Below are 12465 nucleotides of genomic sequence, written 5' to 3'. Positions count from 1 at the left end.
ACTTTGCCAGATCAGATTGAGCCTGGTGCATCCTTCTGGTTCACCAGTCCTCAGTCAAACCGTCCAACCCATGCCAGCATGGAAAGCGGACGTTAAACATCGGTGATGATGATTGTCATGAAAGAGATCATTATAGCTATGAAACTCAGTATTTGTTTGGAGAATTAACTGAGTTGATTGGTTGGAAGGGTTGAAAGAAGTCATCATCGTTTAACGTTTGTTTTCCATGCTGGCATGGGTTGGACGGTTTGACTGGGGACTCATAAGCCAGGAGGCTGCACCAGACCCCAATCTGACAGGAAATAATTTCCCCTTTTCAGGTGGCATCTGTGGAGAAGACCTTGGCAGAATAGCTTTCCAAGGGCACTGTTGAAGTTCAGTGGGGGTAAAGAGAGTCTGACTGAGACACAGGTATAAGTAGCTATGATCTCACTTGGCTTGACAGGTCTTCTCAAGCACAGCATATCACCAAAGGTCTCGGTCACTAATCATTGCCTCTGTGAGGCCCAAAGTTCAAAGATCATGTTTCACTACTTCATCCCATGTATTCCTGGATCTATCTCTGCCACAGGTTCCCTCCACAGTCAGAGATCGGCACATCCTGAAAGTTGAATAAAGATTTTTTCAGAAGATAGTTTCATTACGTTTCTGCTCACCCTCTGCAGGTTGAGTATTCAAACTGGTATGCTGCTCCCACCCTTATATATCACAGAGTAGCCATGTAGCTCCTCCATGGTCAAAATCCTGAGCTTGTCGCTCAATCATACTTCATTCTCTAAGCACCTGGAATAAGGCCACCTCACCCTCTTAGATACACCCCACTCTTTTTGAGGGAGCTTTTTCCTTTTCTTGCAAGTTACTTGAAGGCCTCACTGTTGCCACTATCATGGAATAAGCATCCAATACACACTGTAAAGTGGTTGGCATTAGGAAGGGCATCCTACCATAAAAACCATGTCAAACCTTACATTAGAGCTTGCCAACATGGGAAACCACCATTAAATGATGATGGGTCAATAAAATATATTCTGTCTCCAGAAAGTAAGACTTAACAGCAGTACAAGCAGTTGTTAGATTTCTTTTTTACTTATACTGTTTATCATTTCAGGAAATTCCTCACAAAAGACACGTAAAGGAACACATGAAGAATGGCTTTATAAAAGCAACATCTGGTATCAACTGAAATTTGAAGTAATTTAATGAAATTATAAGGAAAGATATTACATCTGTGTTGAATGAGCAGTAAACAACATCATGGAGAAAACAGCATGTGAGAACCAGGTTCATAATGAAACATCATCTGATAAGAAAGATTTATCCCATGAGGACCAATTGAATGTAGCAAAAAAATTGCACACCTGTAACATATGTTTTAAAATATTCTCTGACATTGACAGTTTGACTAATCACAAACATATCCACACCGAAGATAATGCACACCTATGCAATGTTTGTGGTAAAAAGTTCTCACGAAAAACAATTTTAACTCGTCACAAGCAAACACATGAAAAAGAAAAGCCCTACTTCTGTGATGTCTGTGGTAAAACATTTCCTGACATTACAAAATTAGCTTGTCATACATGTACCTACGCAAGTGAGAAACCATATGTGTGCAACGTCTGTGGTAAAAAATTCTCACTGAAAACTAATTTAACTCGTCACAAACATTCACATACGGAAGAAAAACCATACCGTTGTGAGATTTGTCCTAAAGCGTTTTTGAAGTTCGAAGAGTTATCTTCTCATATTCAGACTCACTCAGATAAAAAACCGTACCGTTGTGATATATGTAATAAAGCATTTTCTAAAAGGAAAACATTAGCCATCCATAAACATATTCACATCGATGAGAAACCATATCACTGTAATGTTTGTGGGAAAACATTTTCCAAAAGTAAACCATTAACTATCCATAAACGTATTCACACCAATGAAAGACCATACGAATGTGATGTGTGTGGTAAAGCATTCTCTCAGAGTGGGTATTTAACTTCTCATAAACTTATTCACACGGGAGAGAAACACTTCCAATGTGATACCTGTGATAAAACATTCTCTCGCAAAGATTACTTGAAACGTCACAGACGTATTCATACAGGGGAAAAACCATATGAATGTGAGATCTGTGGTAAGAGATTCTCTGGAAGTGCAAATCTAACATGTCATAAGCGTAAACATACAGGTGAGAGGCCATACGAGTGTAATATCTGTGGTAAGACTTTCTCAACAACTGGAAATTTATCTTGTCATAAACGTATTCATTCAAACGAGAAACCATATCAGTGTGAAATCTGTAAAAAGACATTTGCTCAGAATGGGCATTTAACAAATCACCGAAGTGTTCACACAGGTGAGAAACCATACCACTGTGATATCTGTGATAGAAGATTTTCTATAACTGGAGATTTAAGACGTCACAAACTTACTCACACTGTTGAAAAGCCTTACCAGTGTGACATATGTGGTAAAAAGTTCACTACGAATGAAAATTTAAATTCTCATAAACATATTCACTCAGAGAAAGCTCACCAATGTGATATCTGTGGTAAAATATTTTCACTGAAGAGATATTTAATTAGACACAAACATATTCACACAAGTAAGAAACCATTCAAATGTGACATTTGTGGTAAAACATTCTCTCTACTTGCAAACTTAACTCTTCACAAGCATATGCACACAAGTGAGAAACCATATTCGTGTGATATCTGTGGTAAAATATTTGCACGAAAGAGATATTTGATTAGGCACAAACATATTCATAAAGACTTCAAACCTCCCCAGACTGATGAGATTTGTGATAAAACATACCCTGAAAGTGAAAATCTAACTTCTCAGAAAGATATTCACTCAGAGAAACCACATCAATGTGATATCTGTGGTAAAATATTTGCACAAAAGAGGTATTTAATTAGACATAAACATATCCACACAGGTGATTACCATTGTGATGTATGTAACAAGACATTCTCTCGAAATGAATATTTGACACTTCACAAACGTATTCACACAGGAGAAAAACCATATCCATGTGATATCTGCGGCAAAGCATTCTCTGCAAGTAAAATTTTAACTCGGCATAAATTTACGCACACAAGTGATTTAGTTACCTGTGATAAACAAGTTTCACCTAAAACTACTTTAAATATTCACCCTCAGAAAAGCAGTCTGGAAGTTCTCTCACCTCCCAAACTCCAGCAAAGCCATCTGGTCCCTCACCAAGAGAGTTCATGGAATCCTCCAACCCACCATTCTCCAACCAAGATGCCTCTGTTAGCGCACCCAATGTGAAAACCTCCATCTTTGTTGCTCGTATCATTTCCAAATACACACTGCTCACATCAACAAAACCCCTTCAAAGTCCCCCATTTTACCACCAGTTATCGTGTGTAAAAATGGGGTCTAGTTGGTTTGGCTGCCAGCATTTCAAAATTTAAAGTTTATCGAAAATTTTTAAATATACTTTTCCAAGCTGAATTGTTGGAGTTATTTCACTTTTTTCTGGTATACGTTTTTAATAAGTTATAGAGGTTTAAAGTTTGATCATTTTCACCCAGTCAGGAAACAGAATTTGGAAGCTGTCATTTTGTGTGTAACTACACGTATTGTCAACATTATGAAAATAGCACACGTTTTTATATGAAACTGTAAACTAATCACATTCTCCTTAACATACGACATTTCACCCTTCATGACTTTTTTTTTAAATATGGAATTTGCAGAAAATTTTTACGAATTTGTACTCTACACACAGGAATTTGTACGATTATGCAATAGGTGTGACTCAAGGCCTATTTAGCTGTTATTTTTAGCACATCTCACGACCAGGATACAAGCAACAGAACACCACGTCAAGGCACATGGCATTGTGTAGAATATATTTGTCAACACACATACTTTCTCATTAACAAAAAGAGTTCTTATGCTTTGTTTGTTACTATGGAAACAGGCATGAATGTACCTGTGGCTTACAATTGGCTAAAATTACCCCAAATTTTCAAACTTTAATTGCTAATAACTCTTTATCTATTGATTTATAGTGAAAATGATTGTCACATCACTCATTGGCCTATAAAAGCGTATCATTACACTGAATATGAAATCAGTTGAAACAGAAATTGATGTTGGCAGCCAAACCAACGAGATCCTTAAAATGTTCTTTCATTACTTCATAACCCAAGATTGGCAATTAATACTGACCTTGTTCTTTTCATCACTCTCAACCAAGGCATTTCAGAACTACATCCAGTCCTTATCAGACTCCATCTATCTACAAGCCTCTGTCACAACCCATGGAAACATGCAGCAGTTTATCCCTTTAGCTAAAATCATGTCTCTGCTGACTAACATATCGTTCTCTCTCTCTCTTTCTCCCTCCCCTTCTCTCTCTCTCTCTTAGCACCTCAATGAAGATTGACTCAATTACAAACAACTCCTTCGTGGACATTCATCTTCATACAATTTCTGCAGAACCACTTAAAATGGAGACTTGCTTTTGTCTATCATTCACCTGTTCTTGCTGCTCTTGAGAACTATCGAAAGCAAAAATTGTGGTACTCGAAGTTGGTAATTCTCTCAATCATGTTTGGAATGAGAACCTCCTGCCTTAGTTGTCCACATATAGTCTCCATCTATCTTTCATTCCTTGGATTTCTGTCAGACCATTACAACATGTATTGTCAAAAACCACCTGATTCATATTCTATAAACTCTGGTGTACTCCAAGGTTTAGTTGTGTCACCCACGCATTTTCTTCATATATATATACAACAGCATCAATGTACAACCTGGTTGGCACTCCGTCGGTTACGACGACGAGGGGGATTCCAGTTGATCCGATCAACGGAACAGCCTGCTCGTGAAATTAACGTGCAAGTGGCTGAGCACTCCACAGACACGTGTACCCTTAACGTAGGTCTCGGGGATATTCAGCGTGACACAGTGTGACAAGGCTGACCCTTTGAATTACAGGCACAACAGAAACAGGAAGTAAAGGTGAGAGGAAGTTGTGGTGAAAGAGTACAGCAGGGTTCGCCACCATCCTCTGCCGGAGCCTTGTGGAGCTTTAGGTGTTTTCGCTCAATAAACACTCACAACGCCCGGTCTGGGAATCGAGACCGTGATCCTATGAGCGCGAGTCCGCTGCCCTAACCACTGGGCCATTGCCCCTCCACAATGTACCACCTAAGCAGCAGCTATCAGCCGTGCATTGCCTCTGTGAAGAGGCAATGCACGGAAAGGTCCTCGGATGAGTTGTGTGACTGCCCAGTTTAGTCTCTTCAAGAAGATCCGTCTTGGTCACCATCTTCACTGGTCCTGAACAATACAGAATTAAAACCCTTGAAGTTTCTGATTTCTTTATTGCCCACAAGGGGCTAAACATAGAGGGGACGAACAAAGGGATTAAGTCGATTACATCGACCCCAGTGCATAACTGGTACTTAATTTATCGATTCCGAAAGGATGAAAGGCAAAGTTGAACTCAGAACGTAACGGCAGACGAAATACCGCTAAGCATTTCGCCCGGCATGCTAACGATTCTGCCAGCTCACCGCCTTTAAGAAACCCTTGAAGTTTCTGATGATGTTAGACCTCAATCATCTATGATCTCGTATTGTCCTCTTTCTTTAAACACTTGTTTCTTACTACCTCCTTCCTGTAAAGATCATTGAAGTAACATCCACTGATCTATCTATCTTCCAAGGCCTGACTAATATATAAACATCACTGTCACATATTCCTTTTAGTTAAATTGACTATATCTATCTAAGTTATCTGTAATTAATCATTAACGTAGATTGTACAATGTGTAAAACTAAACCTGCAAAGTCCTGAAAGCATCTAAACTAAATGAAACTCAGCTAGATTGAATATATGTTCCCAAAGTTGTCAGACATTTTGTGAACTTCATAAAATTTTTACTCCAAAGTCAGTTTAGAAGAAGACTAAATATATTCTTCTACAACAGTGGTTCTCAACCATTTTTTTTTTTTGCCTGTGGATCTCTTTGATTCCTGTTTTACTCAGGTAGACCCACCCCCATAACAATTCAATGTTTGAAAGATCCTATTATATCTTTATAATTAAATATTGGGAATTGAATTTTAAAAATTGTTAAAATATTTCATGTATTTTAGAAATATAAGCAATTTATTGCACCTAAGTTTTAACTAAATTTTCTATGGACCCCTTTTGAGAACTTAGAGACAAAAAATTAATTTGCTGTGTGGCATGTATATAATTGTTCTCATACTTGTAATATCTGGTAAAACATTTAATTTGGTCACCAATATATTCATGCTGTTGATAAGTTATACTATGATAGACGTAGTATAACATTGCCAAGGACCAATGCATTGACCCGTCTTGTTACAATATTTCTGTTGAAATACACTCTGTTTCAATTCATACTGAGTATAATGGAGAATTTAGTTAAATAACTTTGTCATTATTAAACTGGGCGTTTGGAACATAAATTAATGGGAAATTTTGATGGAAGGTTTCAATTTAAATCTCTTCAAAACAGGAAATTTGTATCATAGAACCAGGAGCTGTCCCAGGTGGGTTATTATAAAAAAGGTTTAACTAATCATAAATATATTTATACAGATGGTATATGACCTGTTACATACGATTGAGAATGTCTGATAAAAAATATTTGAGACTTAGTTTCATAAATGTAAATTTTCAATTCTGAAATATTTCCATATTACATTCTTCATATTTAAATTTTTTCACTCTTTGATTGACAAAAGTTGGAGGTTATTTTTGTAAACTTTGTTCCAGAACTCTCATCACCATTCTATTTATGAGCCTACAAAGGATCCTCTACAGGTTTCCTATGAGGAGTAACTAAATCTCCCTTATATTACACCCTCCTATCTTGACAAAAGAAGGGCTACATTGGATAATGTAGTCCTAGGTATGTAGTGGCCAGTAGGAATACTGGGTGATTGTGCAGCAATCCTGGTATCTGACCTGGATTATAGGCTCAATTGGTGGACCTGGGGCTAAATTACAATATTGTATATAAACTTGTATGTGTCACTATAACCACTAACTTGGTCAAATGTTATTATTGTGAGACCGTTTGTGGTGTTATTTGTAATTGTACTTTATATAGATATATGAACGTTCCTGTCAAATTATTGCAGCTTAAAATATATGCTTGGTAAAATTATTTCCTTGAATTAGAAAAACCTAATTTCATTAGAAATAAATATTGATTTTTGAAAATGATATCTCGGTCTTTTTAATGTTTGCTTTGAAATCTTGTCTCATGGAATATCAATAAAGATACAAAATACCCAAGAAAAAGAATATATAAAAAATATAATGTAAAATATAAAGGAATGGAGCACTGGCATGGCTGTGTGGTTAAGATGTTCACTTTGCAACCATATGGTTTTGGGTTCAGTCCTGCTGCATGGTATCTTGGCATGTTTTCTATAGCTCTGGGCTGTCCAAGCTCATGTGAGTGAATTTGGTAGACAGAAACTGAAAGAAACCCCTTGTGTGTGTGCCACTTCAAAAGCACACTGTAAAGTGGTTGGCATTTGGAAGAGCATCCAGCTGTAAAAACCATGCCAAAACTGACCACCTGTGCTGGTGCCATGTAAAAGGCACTCAGCCCACTCTGGAGTAGTTGGTTGGTGTCAGGAAGGGCATCCAGCCGTAAAAACCATGCCAAACCAGACACAGAAGTCTGGTGCAGGCTTTATGCCCAGCCAGCTCCTGTCAAACCGTCCAACCCATGCCAGCATGGAAGGTGGACGTTAAATGATGATGATATATTTATATGTGTGTGTTTGTATTTTTCTCGCATCTGGCCTTCAAGAAATATTTCCATGCTTCGAAACAAATGAGGGTTGGTGACAGGCAAGGCATCTGACTGGAAGAAATCAGTCTCAGCAAATTCTACCTGGCCTGTGCAAGCATGGAAAAGTGGGTGTTAAATGATGATGAAAAATACCTGAAGTTTCTTGAAAATATGTTTGTTTCCATTTTGTAAAATGTGTTTTTTGTTTCTTTAAATTTTGATTCCACAAAGGATATAATCCACAACAAGGTTCTTCTGTTATTTGGATCTCGGTGGCACAAATCTTTTATTCCTGAATGGAATTTAACCAAGAATGTATTATCTCTTATTAAATTGCAGAGTATTCGTTGAAAAATCGGGTATAGCTGATCATGTATGGAAAAACAGACCACCTTTCCCTGTGGGATGAAGTTAAAATAATAGACAGAGAACACCACTGGAAAATACAGAAACTAAAAGAGGCAGCACATATGCTAGGGGACAATAACCTCCTTAGCAGACCTAGTGAAGATATGAGTAGAATATGGGAACCAGTATTAAGGAAGGATACAAAAATATTCGGTTTATAATCCCTAAAATTCACTCTATAATTGCCCACAGGTATATAACATAATGGTTAAGAGCACAAGCTACTAACCCCAAGATTCCAAGTGTCTTGACTAAATAATAATAATAATATTAATATCAGCAAAAAATACCTCAGGAATGAGAACCCCGAGTTGGGTTCAAAATTCTACCAGGACACCTGATGAAGGCTGGAGAGTAAATCAGCTGAAACTTGGTAACAACAAACAAGATAAGGAAACATCCGTCCAAATTAAATAATGTAAGTTATGAGGATATAAACAAACCAACACTGGCTGTCAAGCTGTTGGGGACAAATACAAACAAGATACATATGATGGGCTTCCACACTGTCTCTGTATACCAAACAAATTCATTCAAGGCATTGATCAGTCCAGGGTTATAGTAGTGGAACCCAGAACCAGACAACCATGTCTGTATAAGCAGCATCACTGAACTGCCATAAGGGCAGCTAGAACTTGCACTAATGAGCCAAACTATGAACAGTATGGTTTCTAACATAATCCTGTCTACTTTAGGCATAATGCCTGACATTTTTGGGGAGGCGACCAGTCAATTACATTGACTCCAGTGCATAACTGGTACTTAATTTATCGACCCCGAAAGGATGAAAGACAAAGTTGACTCCGGCGGCATTTGAACTCAGAATGTGATGACAGATAAAATACTGCTAATGATTCTGCCAGCTTGCTACCATTGGTTTCAAACATAATGTCATGGTTGGATAATATGCTTTTTATTTTAACCCCTTGGTTCTCATGCTGATTTTGTTTGAGTGTTGCACCCAGGATTCACATGCTTATGGAATGTTCAATCACAGACATGTTAAGTCAATGAACACCCATTGGCAAAAATCAACAGATATCCATCCACTAGATGTGTGTATATTTGTGTAAAGACATGTGAATTGGTGGTTAAGATGTTAGATTAACAGTTGTAAGGTCATGTTTTCCTACATCAGATCTGCACAGTGAATTAGATCACAGTATGAGGTAGCAAGCCGGCAGAATTTTTAGGACACCAGGCAAAATGCTAAAAAGCACCATTTGAGCATGATCGTTACCAGCGTCGCCTTACTGGCACGTGAACAAAAACATTCGAGCGAGGTCGTTGCAGTGCCGCTGGACTTGACTCCTGTGCAGGTGGCATGTAAAAAACACCATTTTGAGCGTGGCACATAAAAGCACCCACTACACTCTGGGAGTGGTTGGCGTTAGGAAGGGCATCCAGCTGTAGAAACTCTGCCAGATCAGATTGGAGCCTGGTGCAGCCATCTGGTTCGCCAGTCCTCAGTAAAAACGTCCAACCCATGCAAGCATGGAAAGTGGACAGTAAACGATGATGATGATGTTCTGAGTTCAAATTCTGCTGAGGTCGACTTTGTCTTTCATCCTTTTGGAGTCAATAAAATAAGTACCAATTGAGTACTAAGGTTGATGTAATCAACTTACCCTCTCCCACCCATACTGCTGGCTTTGTACCAAAATCTGAAACCAATATGGCCCATCTTTAAATTTGGCATTGTTGCAGCCCAGCTTGCATAAAATATTTTCTATAATAAAATATTATTTATAGTGTCTTTACAATCTGCTGGAACGGCTCTCTTCCTGATAAATCCATGCACCATGTAGTTAAAGAGAAGAAATTTTGCTCCATTTTAGAATTCTTTTTTTTTTTTTTTGAAAACTGAAAATGGTCAAATTAGATATTAGTGTTGGAGTGGGGAATAAATCTGAAATCCAACAGGGAAAAGAATATTGATTGTTAACACCAAAAATTATCCAGATATTTTAATCGCAACCTCAATTACAACTGGGTCAAAGCTGGGGGAAATTTCTTGTAAAGAGGAAACTACCTGTCACCTGTTGGAACCTCTCTCAACTTCAACAACAACAACTACGTTGACCAATTTTTGCTCCCTACAATGATGCAACAGTACAAAATGATGATGCAATATTCACAATGTAATGGTTTTAAACAAGTAGGGGAGAAATCAGGAATTACTCATCTTCTCAGTTACCCATTTTTGCCCCACCCACTTCAGTTTAACGTCATGGAAACCGGGTAACTGGTTTTATGACTCCTGGGGCTTTGAGAAAAAAAATCTTTTTTATAAATTTGAAAAAGAAAAACAACTTCTGTCTGAGATATTCACTCAAGATCCATTTATTAAAAGATAAAGAACACTTTAAAAAGGAAAAAGAAAATAACATTAGCTTACGACAACAACACAAATGGTTGTTCATTTCGAGTGGTGATTCGAGAGCGAGGCTGGTTTCTGTATATTAAAGGTGACTTGTGTTGATTCAAGAAATCGGTGTTGCTCGACGTTGTTTACATTTACAGAGAGAAAAGGAAGAGACAAAATTAGTTGTTGACTATTTTATTTATATTCACACGTAACTATTTACTTAATTTACTTCACAGATTTCTTATTTCTGAATTATCTTGTTTCTTTCGTGTTAGAAAATTACATTGTAGATGTATATTAATAATAATAATTATAATAATAATTTCATTTCTTTACTAAATTTACATTTTGTTCGAAAGAAAAAAGGAAAACTTCTTTTAAATGTAGAACGAAGTGAGTTTCAAAATAAGTACCCTCCTAACTTATTTTGTTTTCCGAATGTTTCTTCGGGTTTTTTTTTTTTTTATTTAAAAAAACCCCCATCAATTGTGATGCAAAAAAGAATCGATATTTCAATGGTGTTTATCGTTTGCTCCTCTCGCCCCTGCATTTCTCATTTTCCGTGCACACAACCGACTGTTTAACTTATTCATTTTTCATTTTTTAAAAACTTAAGGCGAAAATTTTTAAACGCAGGATTTTACAATTCGGCTTTCTTACATATGTGTCCCGCCCCCGATTTTGTCACCTCGTAACTTCTAAAAAAAAAAAAAGATATTTTTTTAGTGAAATTTTCTACAAAAAACTCATAACTTTCAGAAAAATGGGTATTTTTGAATGAAATTTTGTACAAATACCTTTCAGAGTGTGTAAATTACGGTTATATCGAAATGTAATGTGAACACAAAAACAGTGAGAACACACACACACACACACACAGACTTACATCACATTTTCGCCAGAAATTTGAAGTTTCATTTTCTTGTAATGTGATGTGTGTCAGTATGTATGTGTGCATGCCCGCCAACATTTCTTTTTTTTATTTTTTTCTTCTTAAATTCCGATATAATTGTAATCTACACACTCTGAAAAGTATTTATAGAAAATTTCATTAAAAATTGCCCATTTTTCTGAAAGTTACGAGTAGGCAAGGCCGACTCGTGTGAATATTCCAAAATTCCTCACCCCCACCCACCCTCGGAATCATTGTTTTCACCACATATTCCGATATAATCAGAATCTACACCATCTGAAGCATATCTGTAGAAAATTTCGTTTAAAAATATAAATTTTTTCGAAAGTTATTTGTCAACAAAGAGCGGGGGCACACATGTGTATAAATAATTTTTAAAAAATCATAAATTCAATATTTCAAAAAAATAACCTACACACATACAAAATAACCTACACACATACATACATACATACATACATAATTTTTTTACAAAATTTCAAGTTTCGTTTTGTAGATATATACGTGAAGTGTGTGAGCGCACAGAAGGTCGCTCGATGGGCCCGCGTGGTTGAAGCGAAGCGTAGGGCTGGGGCATAACTACAGGGAGGTCATAACTTTCAGAAAAATGAATTTGTTTTAATGAAATTTTCTACGCATATAGTATTAACTATGTAGAATCCGAATATACAAAAATTTCCGGTGAAAGTTTTTTGGAATGGGGTGGGGGACAATTGTCGGAAATTCCAACGGAGTCCACTTAAATTCCTCATAACTTCCAGGAAAATTAATATTTTTTCGTGAAATTTTCTACAAATATACCTTGATGTATGTACATATCGTGCATGTAGGAATTTTGAAGGAAACAACTGCAGGTTATTTTTGAGAAGCGTTCCCCTCTCGGTGGTGTTTCGGAGCAAGTCGTCCATATTTGTTTCATTTTTGTCGATTATGTGCGTATGTGCATCCGTAGATTTC

At 37.0% G+C, this 12465-nt stretch overlaps 2 protein-coding genes across 2 annotated transcripts in view; both read left to right on the top strand.

Annotated features, from left to right (window-relative positions):
• Nucleotides 1-7241, top strand: part of LOC106881576 (zinc finger protein 883) — a 12496-nt gene extending 5255 nt beyond the window's left edge. The window contains exon 2 of the mRNA XM_014932032.2: nt 1109-7241. Within this exon, the coding sequence (XP_014787518.1) occupies nt 1255-3291 (2037 nt within the window). The 5' untranslated portion in view covers nt 1109-1254 and the 3' untranslated portion in view covers nt 3292-7241. The remainder of the gene's footprint in view (nt 1-1108) is intronic.
• A 3360-nt stretch (nt 7242-10601) lies between these two features.
• LOC106881577 (B-cell receptor-associated protein 31-like) overlaps nt 10602-12465 on the top strand; it is a 13468-nt gene continuing 11604 nt past the window's right edge. Inside the window, exon 1 of the mRNA XM_052969839.1 lies at nt 10602-10803. The gene's annotated coding sequence lies outside the window, so the exon portion shown is untranslated. The remainder of the gene's footprint in view (nt 10804-12465) is intronic.

This window comes from Octopus bimaculoides, chromosome 7, assembly GCF_001194135.2.
Source record: "Octopus bimaculoides isolate UCB-OBI-ISO-001 chromosome 7, ASM119413v2, whole genome shotgun sequence".
NCBI classification, from domain to species: Eukaryota; Metazoa; Mollusca; class Cephalopoda; order Octopoda; family Octopodidae; genus Octopus; species Octopus bimaculoides.
The sequence above is the reverse complement of the archived record's forward strand: the minus strand, read 5'-3'. Positions and strand labels throughout refer to the sequence as shown.